This window comes from Papaver somniferum, chromosome 9, assembly GCF_003573695.1.
Source record: "Papaver somniferum cultivar HN1 chromosome 9, ASM357369v1, whole genome shotgun sequence".
Taxonomy (NCBI): Eukaryota; Viridiplantae; Streptophyta; class Magnoliopsida; order Ranunculales; family Papaveraceae; genus Papaver; species Papaver somniferum.
The window spans coordinates 167,083,337-167,103,707 of record NC_039366.1 but is presented as its reverse complement, the minus strand read 5'-3'; the positions used below and the strand labels follow the sequence as shown (position 1 = coordinate 167,103,707).

The following is a 20,371-nucleotide window of genomic DNA, read 5'->3' as shown; positions in this document are numbered from 1 at the left end:
TTTATGGAGTAGAATAAATGTTGGTTGTATTTGATATTTAACAACACATAATTTCCCGATCAAAAAGAAAAAAATTACCGGATCGATTTATGTTCATGTCCATATAATCTGATTCTGGATAATCGGTTGATTTTCATGTCTATATAAACCGATTCTGGGTAAAAGCAAATTTCAAAAAAATTTATGTATATTTTTGAAATTACAATCGGTTGATACTAATGTGAACATAGGCCGATTCTTGGTTGGTGTTCTTAAAAAAATTTGGGCTTTTTAATAAAGTAACCAACTTTTTGGGTCATAATTAAGAAACTGGCCGTTTTTTTGAATTGTTTTACAAACTGGCCGAGTCTGACTTTTTCCGTCCCGTTTTTTGAATAAAACGGGTAACATCAGTTAAATGCTTATGTGTCAGTTATCCTACTCAGTAAAAGACAGTTAGACCCTCACATGGATTGACTAGGTCGAGTTAATAACATGAGTCGTTTTCGAGCCAACTCAGTGACTCGGACCAAGTGAAGAACATCATTATGTAGGCATTTCTACATACATGTTGAGTGTGTAAAACAACCATGGGATTTGTAAATTTTTCCACATCTTCCTTCCCTTCTCCATACTCAGCAACACCAGAGTACCTGCAACATCACCTCTTGAACAACAGCTGCAACAAATCCTCACCTCTAATATCTTCATAAAGTATAAACCATAGCTACCAGACCCCATGTTGACTTCAAATGCTCATATGTAGCTGAATCCACAAAACTGCATCTGTAACTTACCACCATCTCCATTTCTATAACTCTTGCCAACCCAGAAACCACCTACAACTCCAGCTGCAACTCCACTAGAACAACAACAGCGCAACTTCTCTGTAAAATCAATGCCTTCAACACATGCACATACATAACTGAGCCTCTTCATCTATTCCTTGTTTAATTTAGCAGACCCCATCTCTTCCCTGTTACAAGTGAACAATTGAAATCAAATCCCTTTGAAATCAACATAACTAAACTCTAATCAATTCTTATGTGCATGAAAATCAAATCTCTGCAACAATAATTGAAATCAAATACCCAATTAAAAGCTTACCATACCAGCAACAAAACTCATCCAAAATCCAACCAAATTGTTACTGATTCAAACCCAAATGATTTTCTTATCAACCACTGTTAATCATGATGGCAGCAGTACCCATTTAATTGATAAAATTAAAAATCCTAATTAACGCAATCCCCTAATTTCTGAAGAACCCTAATTAAGGAATCCCCAATGCAACATCCAGAACCCTAATTGTTGAAATTAGATCCAAACGAACATGCATATGATGAATTAACACAAACCCATTGTCTCAAACTGAATCAATTCAATTAAAGTATTATCAAAAAATACAACTAACTGAATTAACAAGGATTACGAACAGTTGAGAGAAAGAGAGAGACTAAGAACAATTGAGAGAAAGGGAGAGACTAAGAACAGTTGAGACAAAGAAAATCTTCTGGTGGTTCATCCCATTTGTTGCAAACTCTAACTAAAATCAGAAGATGAAGGTCGCTGCTTCTCCGTTCCTGGCTTTAGAATTTTTTTCAAAATAGACTCTCGACAATGTAAAAACCAAAGAGAAGATACAAGGGTTAGATGAAGGATATGGTGGTCATTTTAAGTATAGAAATTGACTAAGTCAACTTGTTGGACCATCTTGGTGGGACCGTATGAAATAAATAACGGAAAGGCCAGTTTATAAAACATTTTGAGAAAACGGCCGGTTTATTAATTAGGGGTGTTGAAGTTGGTTACTTTATTAATTTGCCCAAAAAATTTCAAAATTTTAAATCTTTTCATGTTTAGATGATTCATTAACACAAGTTAATTTCACATCTAATATAATTTTTTTTACTACTAATCAACTAAATTAACGCTAAATAATTAAGGACAAATTAGTCATTAACTAAAATAGTTGGATAAAAGGCTTTTAGAAATTACTTCTTAATGACCCTTTTTGTTTTTTAGTCATAGGTCCCGATTAATCATCATAGGTCTCAATTTAACCAGGCTATAAAAGCACCTCAAATACCTAACGAGGGGCCGAAAGCTTTATTCATTTAGCAATAGCATAGCATGTTTCTGAAATCCATATTTATTAACGGCCAACCGTTTTGCTGCACAATGCGTGTCAGTCCATTATAACTATTGTAAATTCTCGGCAGCTCACCAACCCTATATCTTCATGCCAAATGGGAAATGTCAAATTTACTTAGACCACTAACACAACTCTACTAGGTCATGCTAGGAAGAAGGCTCACAATGCCTTTACCATTCCGACGTATATCATTGCATTTCAAGAGATCTGAAAAACAAAGCGACTGATTTCATGAAATTAAAAAGAGAAAAAGAGTGGTGAAATTGCTATCCCGTACCCACTCATTTTTGTCTATGATTAAAATGAATGGACTTCCACTAGACTAGATCATCAAACAAGACAACAGAAGAAAAGAAAGAAAAAAAGGACGTATAAAGAGAGAATAGATGCTGATTCCCCTTTAATATTTTAATCCAATCAAGTGATTTTATAAGTTCCCACCTTATAAAAAAATATACTATCAACAATCGAATCACATTCAAGCTAAAATGTCAACATTATGTCAGCGTACAATTGATTGAAGAGGACTTGCTTGATGACAGAAAATGATATCCACGTCCAAAAAAAAAACTGTAGTGTTTGCAAATCGATAGTACAACAGTTACAGTGATTTCTGTCAATGAAATAGTTGACGCACAGTGGTGCATGAATTCTGGTTTAGGAACCTACTGTTCTGATGGGAAATTATAACCAATTTGTAACCCGTGTTTCTTTTTGGAGAATGGTGGATCATACGAAAGCCGTGAAGTCATTTTTCACTGTCTTAGCACATCTTAAGTCTCCTGGAAGATGCATTCATCCTTGAATGTCACGTTCCAAAGCAACCGGCCAGTAAATGGCATGTTATTTGCTGGTTAACATAGTTGATAGACTGGTCAATAATGGCGCATCACTTGGCGCCGGTAGTCATGTACAGCACTAGCACCTCTGAAATGTTCCCAAACAGGGTAGGGCTCACATATACTGTTCAGGTGATTTAATGTTTTGGATGAGACTGTTGAGTCATATGATATGAGGGCCTGACCTTGAAAACAACGGCCGAAATACACTACGAATCGTACTAGTAACTGATGAAGTGAATAAAGTTGCCATTTATATATATATATATATATTTTTTTTTAACTTTTACTTTATCCTTCGAAACCTGGGTTGCACGGACACGACACGACGCGTATACTACAAAATTTACAAAAAATTAGGATGCGGACACGTATATACATATTTTATTTATATATTATTTTACATATAGAATCATGTATTTATACAATAAAGTCAAGTATTTCGATTCTAAAAATTAGAAAATGATGCTACATGTGTATAAATTAAAAATAAAAGAAGATATCGTTTGTTTATACACGCCCAAGGTCAAACAATCAGTCACTACTAAACACATGGCACAATCAAAATCCATTCTTAGAACAACACATGTCCAACTAAGTGTATATGTGATATCATTTCCAATTACAAAACCCTAATAAAGATCTAAATTATTGATCAAAATGTTTGTCTTTCTTCATTTGTTTAATAATAGTGAAAATAAAGGAAGAAGTTTAAATGAAAATGGAAACAAAATGCGTCGGACACGCGTCATCGGTGCGTGCAAACCAGACGCGTGCAGGACGCGCAAATTGGTGCTCAGACACGCGTCATATCAGCGTCCCACGTGCGTTCCGTATCCGACGCGAGTCCGGCGCGGACACGGCTCAAGGAATGGAGCGTCCGTGCAACCCAGTTCCAAACGCACTTATTCTCTCCTCCCTCTCTGCTACTAATATTCACTCAGTTTTCAGTTTCCATTTCCCGAAACTTCATATTCTCTTTGCCAGAAACAACCCTTTTCTTCTCTGAACATTAACAAACCCTAACCTTATCTTACTTATTATGTTAACAAATACATAAAAACCCATATCTTGATATATCTCAAATTCTCATTATTTTCTGGGTTTTTTTTCTCCAGAAATAAATGGCTCAACCTCTGCACGCAAACGCTTCTTCAAGTATGGTTTTATCTTCAGCTTCATGTACCCTAGTTTTTGTAGTGTTTCTATGCATTTTAGGGTTATATACCTTACAAAATCATTCAACAACAACAACTTCAACGGAAAACCATCAAAATTATCAAAAAGATTTCCTTCATTTTCAAGAAATTTTCTTAACTTCATCTAGTAATTATACCATTTCATCTTACCTGAGAGAACTAACCCAGCACCCACATATAGCAGGAACCCAATCTTCATTAAAAACAGTAGAATATGTTCATAAACATTTCAAAGACTTAAATTTTGAAACCCATACTGTAAATTTTGAGGCTTTACTTTCTTACCCGGTACACTCTTCGTTATCATTGCATTTTAGTAATGGGACATCAAAGGAATTATCTTTAACAGAATTAGGTCAGTTAGGTAAAATTGTAGTACCATTTCATGCGTATTCGCCTTCTGGAAAAACAATGGCTAAAATGGTTTTTGCTAATTATGGTAGAATTGAAGATTATAATAAACTTATTGATTTAGGGGTTAATGTTAGTGGGTCTGTTGTAATTGCAAGAAGAGGGGAGGTTCTATCTAGGGCAGGGATTGTGGAAAGAGCTGCAGAGAATGGAGCAGTGGCTTTGTTGATGTATACAGAAGGCGGTGATGGGAAAACAACAAGGTTTAATGGTGGTGTGGAGAGAGGTACCGTTATGAAAGGATTAGGAGATCCATTATCACCTGGTTGGGGTGGGATTGAAGGTGGTGAGAAATTAGGGGTAAAAGATAATCAAGTTATGAAAAGATTTCCTAAAATTCCATCTATGCCCATATCTGTTGAGAATGCTGAGATGATTTTAGAAGGCTTAGAGGGACCTAAGGTGCCTGATGAATGGAAGGTGACTCTAAAATCTAAGGTTGGAAGAGTTGGTCCAGGGCCAACTTTGGTCAACTTCACTTACCAGGTACAGTAATTCTTCTTTTACATTTTAACTAAATCATACATTGAAATATCTAGTTTACGCTTCAAGTGTTCTGTGCTATGAAGTTTTACATACATGGGATTCATCTTAGTAAGTTGGTGAGAGTTGGTTCATAATTTTAGAGGTTTTATGTTACAGAAGTGGTTATGAAGCGCGTGAATCTTATTGTGGTGCAAGTTACTGAGGTGCGACTTTGAATTTCTAAAAGGAGCCAATTGTGACCACCTTATACCCATTGATGCATAAAAATTATATGATGTAATGCTAAAGACAAGATTATGATTTTTTGTAGTAAAAGCTAGGCTAAATTTTGAGGTAAAAGTCAAGGGTGGGGTTTGTGGTCCATGGTGAAATTCCAATATATCTGTTTGAACATAATAGATAAGACCAACTCTGTTTTTATTGGGGGTGTATCTTTAAGGACGCGGACTCGGATATATATGTCGTAGGAACCTGAAAAAAGTTTTCTATTTTTTTTGTGGTAAACATGATTCTATTTTTCTTCAGATAAGAGTCTATTTCGTCGTATTGTGTTTGATCACTCGGATTAGTAGAAGCTCTGACATTTTTGTCTTTGCGTTTAACATAATGATGATGAATAGTTAAAACTGATGTTTCTGATGTCGATTTTCTCTTTTGAGTTGATAAAAGTTGCTGCTCATTCCGTAGGGGACTGAGATGTAGAAGAGAGTAATGTGTAAATTTACTATTGGCGTATTGGCCTATAAAGGGTTAAACAAAATGTCTTCCATCCATAAGATAATTACTTACAAGGAGTAATATTCTTAGTAAGAGCCTCATGTTGAGGCATTGTTTTAATACATAGTCGATAGTAAACATTAGAGAGTGTGATACCATCACATTTCTTTAGCATAGGCGATTACCCCACCCTCACAGGTAATATTTGTTAGCTTGTAGATCAGTTCTGCTTTTCCATGGCATTCCTAATACCTATTTACTTTTAAAATTCATATAATTGCTGATTCAGCAAAAAAAAATTGTTTCTAGGAGGAGAAAAGGGAAGCAACAATACATAATGTTTTTGCAGTAATAAAAGGATGGGAAGAGCCAGATCGGTATGTCCTTCTGGGAAACCACAGAGACGCTTGGACATATGGTGCTGTTGACCCCAATAGTGGAACTGCAGCCCTTCTTGACATTGCTCGACGATACGCCCTGCTGATGCGGTATGGGTGGGTCCCACGGAGGACTATTATTCTCTGCAGTTGGGATGCCGAAGAGTTTGGGATGGTAGGATTGTTCATCTTCATTTTGCTATTCACTCTCATACTTCGATTTCTTCTTCGTTTGCTTCATATTATCGAGTGGTCAGGAAAATCATAGCTCAAAATTATTTGACTACCAAACTTTTGAATTGAATGTCAGATAGTCCTTTTATTTGAGATTGAATTAGACTTATGAATTTTGGTATCTATTTACCAGGTCGGATCTACTGAATGGGTTGAGCAGAACCTTGTGAACTTGGGATCTAAAGCTGTTACATACCTTAATGTTGACTGTGCAGTTCAAGGGCCAGGGTTTTTTGCCCGTGCAACTCCTCAACTAGACAATCTCATTATTGCTGTTACGAAAAAGGTCTGTTTTCTGTTCTATCTTTAAGTGTTGAGTGAGACGAGCTTTCCAGCCCTGAAGTTTATGTTTTATTTTAGAATTGTAGGTTTTTTTGGTGCTTTTCTAAAGATTAAAATTTTTTCAGTCATTGGTAATGGAGACTAGAAATTTTTGAAGACAGTTGCTTCTTCATTAATTCATAATACAATGGGACTATTTCAGATTAAGGATCCTGATTCGGAGGACATGGAAGTATACCAGACATGGTTTGCTAGAAACAGTGGAATCGATGTAAGCAGTTCTTACCGAATTACTCGTCTTAGATTTACACATTTCTATTGAACTTAAGCAGTGTCATGAAACTCAGTTTACTGTGTATTAACTCATTGTATACCTTTTCACATCAAATTTAATGCTTATCTTACTTGGGTTTGCAGATTCAGAGGCTCGGTGGAGTTGATTCTGATTATGCTTCATTTTTGCAACATGCAGGCGTTCCATCAATTGATTTGTACTACGGAAAAGGTAAGTCGTGTTTAACATAGAGCTTTTGCATTAACTAAAAGTAGTTCTCAAGGTGAAAAAGTAGTACAGCATAAATTTTTACTTACTAACTTACACGTTGTCATTCAGATTTTCCCGTCTATCACACTGCTTTCGATTCCTTTGATTGGATGACCATGTACGGGGATCCACTATTTCGCCGTCATGTGACTGGTAAACAATTTTATAACTGTCAATAGATGGACTAACTGACATGTCTTCAAGATGCCTAACTTTGATATGTTGTACCAGTTTCCGGTATATGGGGACTTTTAGCCCTTCACCTTGCTGATGATCTTATCTTACCATTTGACTACTCGGCTTATGCTACTAAGTTGCAGGTATGGATTTGTACCATTAATTCCTGTCAATTACGAAAAATAACAAGCTGCATAAAATCTTAAAACCTAAAAACAATTATATATAGGATTATGCGAAAACTTTGGAGAACTTGTTGGGAAGTGATCTAGATCTACGTCCCATAACCTCAGCCATCCAGGAATTTACCATTGCAGCTAAAGAAGTTGAATCAGAAGCGAAGGTGAGATTAGATTGATACTTTCAGCAAGTCACTAAGAATATCGTTCTTGAAACCAGCATGTTCATTCCGGTTTTACTCTTCTTTTTGTTAAAAATTACATCAGGAACTAAGAGAGCAAATTACCAGCGATGACTTACTGATAATGAAGAGACGGTCCTTGAATGATAAAATGATGCTTGCAGAGAGAGGTTTTTTGGATCCAGAGGGTCTTCAAGGAAGGCAATGGTTCAAGCATTTGGTAGAGTTCTCTTTTCTTTTCTTTTTTACCTTCTGTTTCTGTTTTTGCTTTACGTGTTAAACAAGTGGGTTCCTAAGCAATGACTATTAAGTAATCGATGGCATTTCACAGGTATACGGACCTCCCGAAGATGATGAAAGCAAGCTGGTTATCTTTCCTGGGATAGCTGATGCCATTTCTAGAGCAGCTAGAATGCCTAAAGAACAACAAGAAGAAAGGAAGTCAGCAATCCAACATGAGACATGGAAGGTTGCTAGAGCGATTCAAAGGGCTTCTATTGCTCTTAAAGGAGAACTCTTTTAAGCAAAACTTAAGAATAAGAAAATTTCAAACTAAAAATGAAGATGTAGTCTATAGTGTACATATGGCAAAACAACATCACATTGGATCTCAATTTTTAATGTTCTATCTCTTTTTTTTTCTTTACGCGACTATGATACCTGTTGAAAATGTATGCGACTTAGTTGTATTCTTAGTAAGATTTGTTAAGCAAAACTAGGAGAAGAGGGTCCCAAAGGAATCTGTAATCAAACCATTAAGTCCTGAAAGAAAAGCAGTTTTTCAGTCTTGCTTGAAGATTAGCCAGACTTCTCAATAACAAGTATGTGTACTCCCATAACCAGCGAACAAATAAGAAAATTTACAGTGGTAGAGAATCCGTCCGGGTAAAAACAACTGGGCAAATAGCTCCCAGTAATTCTTTTTCCTTTTTACCGGAAAAAAAAAAACCAGTAAAAACAAAAATAATGAAGACTTCGGAAATTCAAAAACAAGCAGAATGGAGACTTTCGAAAATCAAAATAAAAAACCACGTTAGCAAAACATATTTTATTTAATTTCATAGATACGTACGAAATACACAAAGGAAATGAGACATAAAGAGGAGTAGAAAATTCCAGTTCCATCTATCTAACTAATCACCAGAGATACCGACAGCTATCCATTCTATAATTTCCTCCATAATGCATTGCCATCTAGATTCCTTGAATTATTGTAATAAAATTTTAGTATATTAAACTCAGATTCACCGATCCAAAAGGAAAATTAAACTCAAGATTCATTTATTCATTTCAAACTATTCAGCTCAAAAGTCTTCATCAGTCAGTGATCATTCTTCCTGGTATTAGTTCTCTCTGCCTCTGAATTAATTCCTAATTGTTAATGGCATCTTTAAGTTCAGCTCATGTTCGAGGAGGAAATTCCAGTCTATTAGAATTTCCTAAACTTAGACGATCAAATTATGGTAGAACAAGTGTCAGCAGGGTTGGTTTTAGAGTTTTTGCTTCTCAAGCAAAACAAGAACCAGATCTAAGTGTAACTGTTAATGGATTGCATATGCCAAATCCTTTCGTTATTGGTTCTGGACCTCCTGGTACTAATTACACTGTCATGAAGAGAGCTTTTGATGAAGGTTGGGGTGCCGTCATCGCCAAAACGGTAACATCTCTTTCTTGATCTTGTTTTCATTTTGTTTTCTAATTTGATGCTTGAGATCTGATCTGAATTGAGTAACAATAAGTATGTCATCTTTCTTGCTTAGGTATTAGTTTATGGAGTGAATTGAACTATAAATTGCAATTTGTTTCGAAATTAGCCGAGTACAAGTGCTCTAGTAATAGTGATTGCTAGGTGACTATCTTAGGTGTTATTGGATTAGTAAATAATTAGTCAGGCATTTTTGTATTCCTTCGGTTAATTGTATCTAAACTGACTTCTCATCTATATAGGAGCAATATTGTGTTGAATACAAATGGAATATCCCCTTAGTACTCTGCTTTATCAATTATATTTTCCTATGAGGAGGTAGGATCTTTTAACACTGTGGTGGACATCAGGATGACAAGTTTTAGTACGTTGCCCATTTAGGGGATGATGTCGATCATCTAATATAAAATAGACCCAACTCTAAACATTCTAATCTTTAGAAAGGTAATACGTTTACCTGTTCAATTTTAGAAGTTTAGAACGGGTGATTTCTTTATCATCTGGTTGGCCAGCACATTGTTTTTCCTCGTGTTCCTGGAAAGGGCCTAAAAATCTGTCAATAGTACATATGTATTTGCTAATTTGGGCTGTAGGTTAAGCTCATGTCAGAACAATACATATATTGTTTTCTGACTTGGCCTTATTCATGTGGAAATGATTAGGAGAAAAAAACAAACATATGACAATTTGGACTGTAGGTGAAGCTTATGTCAAAAGGAAATTTCCTAGCTTATGATAAGCAGCATAGTGTAACTGCAACAACTCTTTGACAGAGCAAAGGTAAAAGATCCGTTGGATAGACGCTTCAGTGGTTGAGTTAAGAATCTACAGATGATGAATAGTTTAATTGATATTGTAGTTGCAACTGTTGCATCCTTTCATTTATGATCAGTTTAGTCAGTCCAAGTCATTAACTATTGATAGTTAAACAACATGGAAATAGATCAGCCTAGCGAATCCAATAGAGATGGTTAGGCGAAAACAATCAAAAGTGTGGTTTCTAGCAAAGTTAAGTTTTAGATGTTTAGATATAACTCAAACAAGATTCAGTTTTGCCTACTTTTGCACTGTAAATGTATCACAAATTGTAGATTTTCCTGTGGTTGCGCAACATTCAGAGATTCGGTTTTGAAAGCGTAACACCAAAGAAGCTAATTCATCTACTCGAAAGATGTGTTCAAAGAATACATACTGTTCAATTTGTTTGGTACAGATCTGGTCATCTTTATTTATAATTTACACAAAAGCACTTTTATGTGTCTTAACCCAAATGTTATATACTTGAGGCATCTTCTTTGCATTAGCGATCTATTCTACTGTATGAATCTTCAATGTTATCTATGAGTTCTAAATTTAGAATTGTTGTGTATGATACTACAGATCTGTTGTTGGAATCTAACTCTGTGAACCCGCACTTTGTTTGTGGTAGGTATCTCTGGATGCTTCTAAAGTCGTCAATGTAACCCCCCGTTATGCTCGTCTCCGAGCGGGAGGAACGAATGGATCTGCGAAAGGAGAAATTATTGGGTGGCAAAATATTGAGCTCATTAGTGATCGACCTCTTGAAACTATGTTAAAAGAGTTTAAGCAGTTAAAAAAAGAGTACCCTGACCGTATCTTAATTGCTTCAATCATGGAGGAATATGACAGGGGTGCCTGGGAAGAACTTATTGACCGAGTTGAGGAATCTGGAGTGGTATATTCCAAAGACCAATTTTCTACAATAAACTGATTTGAGCACCGTTTAGTCTACATCTTGCAATGTGATTTATCTTTCTTCTATTGCTATTGCTTTTTAGGATGCCCTTGAACTCAATTTCTCATGTCCTCATGGTATGCCCGAGCGGAGGATGGGCGCTGCTGTAGGGCAAGACTGTGCGTTAGTGGAGGAGGTATGTGGATGGGTGAACGCAAAAGCCATAGTACCTGTATGGGCAAAGATGACTCCAAACATCACCGATATTACACAGGTTGGCTTGTTTACGCTCTTCCCGTGACTTGTTTTTATCGAGCCTGGTTTGCCTTTCTTACATTCATTCTTAATCTTTTGTTTGTCCTTATTTTTCCTTTACCTGGTTATGTATGATACCTCCAGTACCAAGAAATATCTTTAGTGAGTGTAGTTAAATAAATGCATTGCAGACTTTGCAGTTATTGTGTATGACAAGCTTTAGCAACTTTCAAATAAGGTTGACATTTGCATCTGCCTAAAGTGGTTGCTGAAATCTGGAGTTCTCAACTTTCTTTCCTTTGATCTTGTCCACCATCAATAGCACTGGATATAGTTCAGGACTCGTATACGTCGAGTTCGTTCATTCCGCATAGAAAGTTCGAAAGGAGTCTTCAAACATGACTCGGCCCCGGTGACGATAAAATTGATTTTCAATCGACTTTTTTGTGTTTTTGTGCCACTCTGCCTACTCGATTCTTCTTCTGCATCGAGTATTGCACTAGTATGCTCTCTTATGTACTATTTATCTGTGCCTACTAGCCAATACGTTGATGTGCCCTTTGGTTATATAACTGTTTTGACTGCAATTTTCTTTCGCATCGTACCCCATTGCAGTAACATTGTCCTACCCTTTCTTGTTGTATGCAGCCAGCGAGGATCGCCCTGAGAACAGGGTGCGAAGGGGTTGCTGCTATTAACACAATCATGAGTGTCATGGGAATTAATCTAACTAGTTTACGTCCAGAGCCTTGTGTTGAAGGGTTAGTGATTTCTTGATCTTTATGACACTACCCAGGAATTTATCATTCCAAAAGTTTTTATACTCCTAGTGTTTTCTACTAATTATTTTTTCGTTAAATGTATCAGGTACTCCACCCCTGGAGGCTATTCGTGCAAGGCAGTTCATCCTATTGCACTTGGAAAGGTCATGAACATTGCTCAAATGATGAAATCAGAATTTGCTGACAAGGATTGCTCACTTTCTGGTATTGGAGGAGTTGAGACCGGTGGGGATGCAGCTGAATTTATTCTTCTTGGAGCAAATACAGTTCAGGTTTGGGGCATACTTAAAAGCATGTCCAGAACAGCTTTCATTCGATCATGTTATATTTAATTTGTAGATTGAATATTGGAACCTCTACACTGGTTTGGTTGAGAGATGTCAGCTCATACTTCCATACCATACCTACTGAAAAAGCTTATTTATAAGTCTATTTAGAAACTGAATGGAAAGTTAGGCCAGGGCCGGAGCTAGTGTAGTGCAAGGGTGTGCAATTGCACACCCCTCCCAAACTAGCTCCCAAGCCTAAAATTTCCAAAATCTTGGACAGCCAAGCCTATTTTTTTTCTATTTTGCACCCCCTAATAATAGTTTGCTTCCCCTTAGTGAGGTTTCTAGCTCCGCCCCTGAGTTAGGCAAGTCATAATGATCATTTCTTTGTAGGTTTGCACCGGTGTAATGATGCATGGGTATGGACTTGTAAAGAAACTTTCCGAGGAGTTGAAAGATTTCATGAGAAAGCACAATTTCACTTCAATAGAAGATTTTAGAGGGTATGTATCTGTAAGGATATTCCTCTGTGCATGCTTTTTCTCCAATTGTTCTGTTTTTTTTTTGTTTTTTTTTTTGACGTTTTACAAATTGCATCTTTGGTATCCGCAGGGTTTCTTTACCGTACTTCACCACTCATACCGACTTGGTACATAGGCAGAGAGAAGCGATTAAACAGAGGAAAGCTATCAGGCTAGGTCTACAATCCGACAAGGATTGGACAGGAGATGGTTTTGTGGAGGAAACCGAGAGCATGGTGTCTAACCAATAATCTGTTGATATGTTAAAAAATGAATCACTTATTCTACATTTCGTGGAAAAGACGACATGAATCGTGAGGCTCTGTTAGTTTGTAACATGTAATTGGATTCTCTTTTCTAAAAATCAATGTAGCCTAAACGGAGTTCTTTTTCAGTAGAACTTTTGAGGGTTCGAACCCCTCATCTTTTTCTCATTGAATAGATTTCTTCCTTAATTTTTCTGGTTTTTTTTTTCTTTTTTTTTTTTTCTCGAACAGTGGTCATCCATGACTCGTTTTAGGAGTTATTTCTGTCAATTAGGGGGTCCAAACCCCTACCTGTGGGAGGGAGCATACCAAACTATTGCTAACAATCAGACCACTTGATTGTTGGCCCGGCATGGTTTGCTAAAGTGGTATTGCACACAAAAAAAATAAGTGATTGACGCGCGCCAGTTAGGGGTCGAACCTACGACTTCCCGCTTAGGAAACAGACGCTCTATCCACTGAGCTACAGATGCTTTCATACAATCTTTTCTCATATTTATTTATGACAATCCTGTTTATTAACTCTGCCTCAGGCCTGGAGTCAGGATAAAGCTACGGTCTACGGGCGCTTTCATACGATCTCTCTCATTTTCACTTTTGACAATCAACACCTTGTTTGTTAATTTGTTCACAGAAAATGAACAAAATCAAGGTGAAATTGGAAAAGAAAAAAAAAAGCTCAAAATCTATCTCACTTTTTTCCATCTTTTATGGATATTTTTCTTAATCAATTAAATATTAATATTATAAGCAATCCGTCATTAGGGTTTTCTTTCAAAAGAAAAAGGGGATTTGAAGAGCCCCTTTTGTTTAGGCTTCTCTTAAATATATCCTATTTTTGTAGTGATAAAGATGAAAACAATAGAGAAAGAGGCAGAGTTTCTTATTGATTAGCAGCAGGGTTACATGAATACAATAATATATATATACATGGAAAGGCAAACCCTATGTATCTAGTTGGGCCACACATCTATGGGTCGTAGACCCTACAACACTCCCCCTTGTGCGGTCCAATAGAACTTTATATACAGGGCTTCACATTTAGTGCTTCGAATGTAGTTCTTCAAATGTCGTCCTCTTCTTGATGACTTGTGCCAAAATCAATTGCCTCATTAAAACTTTGACAAGGAAAAACCCAGTGGGACAAAACCTTGGTACAACTCTTCATATGTAGTACTTCACATGTTGTCTCGTATTTTACATGTAGTTCATCACATGCAATACGATCTTCAAATACCGACAAGTCTAAGTTAATTGTCTCGTTAAAACTTCGTCAGGAAAACCCAAAGGGACAAAACCTGAACTAAAAGAAAAGAGTACAATATTGAGCAAACTTAGAACATAGTTGGACTCGAACACGTTGCCTCATTAAAACCTTGACAAAGGGAAAAGAGTACAACGTGTAAAGGTGATCCGTTGTAGATGATCACTTTGCTCCGTTGAATTTGACTAGTTGCTTCACAACTCCTAGGGCAGAAAATCCTTATAGGAAATAGAATAGCCTTAGTTAGGAAATTATTTTCCGGTGTTTGTTGTTGCCTCATTAAAAACCTTGCCGAGTAACAAAACCCTGTGGGAAAAAGTAACCTCGATGAAGGAAAATAGTTCAACACACCATTAGATGCTCCCCCTGATGTCAGACAATTTTTATTAGTCTAATGCAGTCAAAAGAAGTTTATAACACTGTGCTTTGGTGTCTTGAATGTTTATAAGACCATGTTGTTGATTCTGGAAGTTGTGTCGCTTAACGGACTATCGCGTTTCATTTCTTTGATTCATATATTTTCAGTAATATCAACACGATCTTTATGTCTTTAACGTTCAACGTACTTGATGCTTTTAGTGTCGTCTCGCTGAAAACCTTGCAGAGAAACAAAACCCTTTGGGAAAAATTATTCTCGATCGAAGGGAAAAAGAGTACAACACAACTTCAATTTCGAAGTAAGTTATGTCGACATCATATCCTTGAATCCTCCCCCTGATTACTTTCAGAGTTGTTCCAGACAGTTCCTTTAGTCATGTACTTTTTGAAACTGAATATCAGTAATGACCTAGAAAATAGTCTACGATATCTCCTCCTGATTATTTTCGTTGGAGAAGAGATTATTGTTCCTTCATAATCAACAACATTTGGATTGCACTTTCATTAGCATCCTTTTTAATGTATTTGCAGGGATAAAACAAATTTATGTCAATGGTTGCTTTTAAGTACATGATAACATTCATTGTACCATTCCAATGATGTTGCATTGACATTGAGCTATATCTAGCTAACAAGTTCCCTGAGGATGTAAAATTTAATCAAGTACATTATTATACTAAGTACAACAATACGTCTATTGTACTTAGATATGGGAATTTCATCTCCCAACTCATCCTCGTCATCTTCCTTTAGACGAAATGGTCACTTACTTACATTTGAACATCGACTAATCCTTGGAGTGCTATCAGTATATATGTCTTTGTTAAATTACCTGAAAACTTTAGACATATGAAAACTGGTGGAACAATATTCCACAAGCTCAGTATTCGGTCGAGCTTTCCCCAGATTTTTCATCACAAATTCGGATTTCAAATAGCTTTTAAGGTCTCTTATTACATCAAGAGTACCCATCATGTCTGTACCATTGACATAGATAACTACAATACCAAATCAGGAAGTTTCTTGTAAATATGCAAGGAAATATAACTTACTTGTCTATCCCCTCCAAATCAAATAGACACTTAGACGGGTATACCACATCCGCCTGATTGCTTCTATCTATAAGTAATCGTTTTACCTAACTGTAAACGCACTCTGTGGTTTAGAGTCACTTGATTTGGGCAACAAAAGGCTATCAAGTACTTTTGTAAATAACTGACATCTCTTGATTGTTTCAGAAATACGTAACAACCACATATATATGCTGCATTTCAAGTCCTTTTGAAATTACCAAGCTAACTAAGTAGTGGAACGCTATAACGTTCATTAACAGAGAACAATTCCAGGGCTTTGTGAGAAACCTCCCGCCACAAGGCGAGTCTTTATACTTTCAGACTGTTTTCTTCTCATTATGATTTATGACAAATTAATCATGTATGTCCAATAGGCTTTACACTTGGTTGGTTAGAACTGCCACAACAAATACCTGTATATTTGTCAAAGAACCAAGTTCTACCTGGATTGTATAGGCCAAATATGCTCTTCGTTGACATTAAGCAACAAGGAGATTGGTCCGATCTTATCTTGCTCTATTTTCTTAAGCAAGTATATGAAATTAATCATCAATATGCTCGCATGATCTTTCCATTGACTCGTGAGCATTCTCATAATCCATTTGGGATGTCATTGTTCTCTAGAATCATTAAACTTCGGAGCATCCTCCAGTTTGATTCATGGACATATTCACAGACAATCTTATGATATGATTTATGATGATATAAATAAGTTGTGCCTTACTCACCTACTTCATTTCTAGATGAGGATTGATCAAACCAAGTGGTCTCTCCAACTTCCTTTATGGAGCCACGGCCTCAACCACACTTCCACTAAGTGTAGTTGCAACACCTTAGTCTATGGTGTATATCCCTTATTGAGGATTCGTAACCTTGCGCATGTAGGTTTGCAGCTGGTATGTGTGATCTCATCCCTTTAGCGACATCAGTGTACATTTTAAAAATCGATTATTCTTTGTCACTTCACATTTACATTTGTGGAGTACATGAATAAATATGAGACATAGTGGGAACACACCACGGCAATTCATGTCGTTCCCTTAGAAAATACTTTTTCTTATCTCCCCCTAACGACGGTAAGACTGTATCTTTAAAGTGATAACCCTCAAATCTAGCGGTAAGAGATCTCCTGCCAAAAGGTTTAAAATGCAGATAATTGTTGGGAACTCATTTCCAACATAACTACTTAACAGTTTTTGAAGACCCATCGTAGTACGATGTGGAGTCGTAATGGCACATATATAGTGCAACAAAAAATTCGTAAGAACACGAAGGTCAGGATTAAATCCAGTTACCAACTGGTACGCAGAAAAGGTTGACTAATATTGGGTTCTCAGAAGAATTAATTAAAGATGTGTGTAATATTGCATATACCCAAAGCAATAAAAGGTAGGTTGGTACGCTTAACCTATTCCTTAGATACCATCAGTAACCTTTGATGGTAGCCTCTGCGAGACCATTGGGTATAAGATGCTCTATATTGATCCTATTAAGCATGCAATATTCATCAAGTCCTTTTGATGTAAGTTCTCTAGCATTAGCAAGGTGGTGAACCTTTGCACTTTGCATTGTGTAATATGTGCTAGGAGTTTTACAAAAAATTAAACGCATCGTTTGTTGTGAGCAATAACTGATTCAATGCGTCGAATCATCCACCAGAGCCATAAATCACTTGAATGGTCTGCATTCCGCATGGATATGTGTTCACTAACAACAATTTATATCTTTGAAGAATGAGTTATTTACCATTTGCATCTAAGTAAAACAGGGTGGTCTCAATCATGTTTTACTAAAGAAAGACTTTGTAAGATGAGTGACGTGCTTTCTTACTCTAAAGCATAATGGGGAGAGGCAGTGCAAATATAGTAACTTTAGAAATCACTGAATGTGATAGATGTCGTAACTTCACATTCTATTAATTCATTGTCTTGTACATTCAAATGAAGTGATGCCCGCGTTAGTAATTTCAAAACGGAACATCATGTGTGTTGTGGTTATGTCAAAGTATTTATGAATCAATACCAATCAGTTCATTGCTGGGGTTAATATGGATTTAGTAATTCAAGTTCCAGTAATTTACAATTCACTAGATTGACACACTAATTTTCTAAGAATATGATTCCTTCTATATTCTTTAGAAATAATTTATAGATGCAATCAACTCCATTCTCACTGTAAGTTCCAAAAAAGGTAGGTAATAGTCCACGCATGAACACCCGTTGCACTTAACAAGGTGTGATTATCCATTAGTACATACAGAGCGTATGCGAGTTTTAGTCTTTGTTCCATCTTGACAACACATTTTTGAGCAGTGCTTCGCTCGATGATCCAATCATCATAGTCACATTATAAGGAATTAGTTTAACATTCCTTAAAATAGTGGAAGAAAAACTACTATCAGTTAGACATTTGGGTCTTGAGAGTTTTAATAAGTGGTGTCGCCTTATTACGTAATAAAAATGGGATTCAACTCAAGTACTTTAAAGTGAATATATATTACGTTTCACCCAATATATCTCAAGTGCTTTAGAGAATTTATGTCTCGTGTTTTCATTCCATAAATACAGACATTGGATATAGTTCAAAGAATAAGATAGTCAATTGGCCAGGCAAAGTTATTCTTATCATTAAAGTTGCTCTCTAAAGTATGACATTCCAAAGGAAATGATTGCTACTATGGTACACGCATTGCATTGCTTGTACCAATACCGGTAAGAAGATTCATTCCCAAATCTTTGGTGAGAGCTAGAATTACATCTTAGCTTCATCACATATTCAGTTGATACCTATACTTTGGTATCCTTACTACCCGGGGGAAAATACATCTTTGGCTCGTGATATATATGTCTCTTTTCACATGCTTCACTTGTGTCAGTACGTTTAGACCTCATTACTTTGAGGTTCTTTATATTTCCATTTTTTCTACAATTAGCTTAATTTGAGAAATTTCTTCATTTCAACAGGTCAAGAGAATCTGATTTTGAATGTCAAACATTTACTTTAGGTTGAATAACTTACTAAAGATAGTGAATCTCTCGTTGATACTTTAACATATACTGGTTCATTAGTTTATGGATGAAGTAGAAAAAAATGGAAGAGGGAAAAACAATCTGACTCATATCACTTTTTGTGAGTTCTTCCACAAAAATTGGGATGCTTGTGTTTAGAAACACAAGGGCCTATGTAACTCTACCTTTTAGACAGTGCGTTGTCATTCGCATAAAGTTGTATGAAGGAATATATTCCTTTTTCTTTTTAAAAGATATGATTTCCACCTCAAATGCACAATAATGATGGTCAAGTACTTCTGAGTCCAAAATATCATTTTTGAGTCGAGTTGGGCCCAACTGCAAAAGACCTTACTAAAAAAAAAATCATAACCCGATTAACGGCCAAATTACGATGATCCAGTTAGTAGTGTTAACTCGTTAAGGTCATAACGTGTTCAAAGCCCATGGAGAATTACATGCCCATTAAAAAAGGCAATAATGTAGTTTAATGTTTTGGTTTCACAGGAAATAAAACAAACAATTAAATGACATAATTTTTAAATAAGTGTGATATTTGTAGGAAACTAGCTTGAAACCCGTGCTACGCACCAGGACTGCTGGAATTTCTTACATCGTCAGTTCATGTTCACTGAGGCGGGGCTTCGCCCCGCACCCATCTTAATAAGAGTTCTAATAAGCTTATAGAATTACTATCCAATAGATTGACAATTAATAGTTAAAATTTTATAATAATCAAATATATAATATTATTATGATTTGAAGATCTAACATGGTTTTGAAAACTAATTTCATGCAATATAATAAAATAATAATCAATTTTACAAATAAGCTAAAATATTTTAAGCTATAAATACATAATTAATTTTTTTTTAGTATTTACCCTGTGCTTCGAACCGGGTACGATGGAATTGATCCCCAGTTGGGCGAATCCCCACACCCGTCCAAGAAGGGATCTCAATTAACAACTGCAGTGTACCATGAAAACACCAATTATCATTTATTTATTTTTGAAGCAATCATTTAGTAGATTAACAATCGGAACCAAATTATTCACTAATTACATATTGTTTAAAGGGTTGGAGATTAAGAAATCCTCTTAAATAAAATATTTTTGAAAAATTATACCGACCTTTGAAATCAATCAGTAGTTCATTACATTACATGTATCAAAACTATTGATAGTTAACTGAAACATCATACTTTTTATACAGTTGTATTAATATCTGATATTGGAGACACTAAAAAAAACACGATATTAATATAAAATAGATTGAAGGCTCTAAATGGTGCACAACATATGAATTGCTTCCCGTCAAAGAAAATATTATCAAGGAAATGCATTGATATATCTTTCTTCGAAAATCATATATTTGTGTTTAGAATTAAGGGA

At 36.0% G+C, this 20,371-nt stretch overlaps 2 protein-coding genes across 2 annotated transcripts; both read left to right on the top strand.

Moving 5' to 3' along the window:
* The first annotated feature begins 3,877 nt into the window (after window positions 1-3,877).
* LOC113310840 (probable glutamate carboxypeptidase AMP1) lies at window positions 3,878-8,450 on the top strand. Its single transcript, XM_026559639.1, has 10 exons — window positions 3,878-5,069; window positions 6,096-6,338; window positions 6,531-6,683; window positions 6,882-6,950; window positions 7,097-7,184; window positions 7,293-7,376; window positions 7,455-7,543; window positions 7,630-7,743; window positions 7,847-7,981; window positions 8,093-8,450. The coding sequence occupies exons 1-10, from the start codon at window positions 4,098-4,100 to the stop codon at window positions 8,282-8,284; spliced, it is 2,139 nt and encodes a 712-aa protein (XP_026415424.1). The 5' UTR covers window positions 3,878-4,097; the 3' UTR covers window positions 8,285-8,450.
* Window positions 8,451-8,851: 401 nt separating this feature from the next.
* On the top strand, window positions 8,852-13,444 carry LOC113310494 (dihydropyrimidine dehydrogenase (NADP(+)), chloroplastic-like). Its single transcript, XM_026559185.1, has 7 exons — window positions 8,852-9,418; window positions 10,896-11,162; window positions 11,266-11,436; window positions 12,066-12,178; window positions 12,285-12,471; window positions 12,862-12,971; window positions 13,081-13,444. Exons 1-7 carry the CDS (start codon window positions 9,143-9,145, stop codon window positions 13,238-13,240), a joined length of 1,284 nt encoding a protein of 427 aa, XP_026414970.1. The 5' UTR covers window positions 8,852-9,142; the 3' UTR covers window positions 13,241-13,444.
* The last annotated feature ends 6,927 nt before the right edge of the window (window positions 13,445-20,371 follow it).

Coding starts and splice junctions, on each gene's coding strand:
- LOC113310840 (XM_026559639.1), top strand. CDS start 4,098: ATGGCTCAACCTCTGCACGCAAACGCTTCTTCAAGTATGGTTTTATCT. Junction 6,684..6,881: donor TTATTGCTGTTACGAAAAAG/GTCTGTTTTCTG, acceptor GGACTATTTCAG/ATTAAGGATCCTGATTCGGA. Junction 7,185..7,292: donor TGATTTGTACTACGGAAAAG/GTAAGTCGTGTT, acceptor GTTGTCATTCAG/ATTTTCCCGTCTATCACACT.
- LOC113310494 (XM_026559185.1), top strand. CDS start 9,143: ATGGCATCTTTAAGTTCAGCTCATGTTCGAGGAGGAAATTCCAGTCTA. Junction 12,472..12,861: donor TTGGAGCAAATACAGTTCAG/GTTTGGGGCATA, acceptor ATTTCTTTGTAG/GTTTGCACCGGTGTAATGAT. Junction 12,972..13,080: donor TCAATAGAAGATTTTAGAGG/GTATGTATCTGT, acceptor TGGTATCCGCAG/GGTTTCTTTACCGTACTTCA.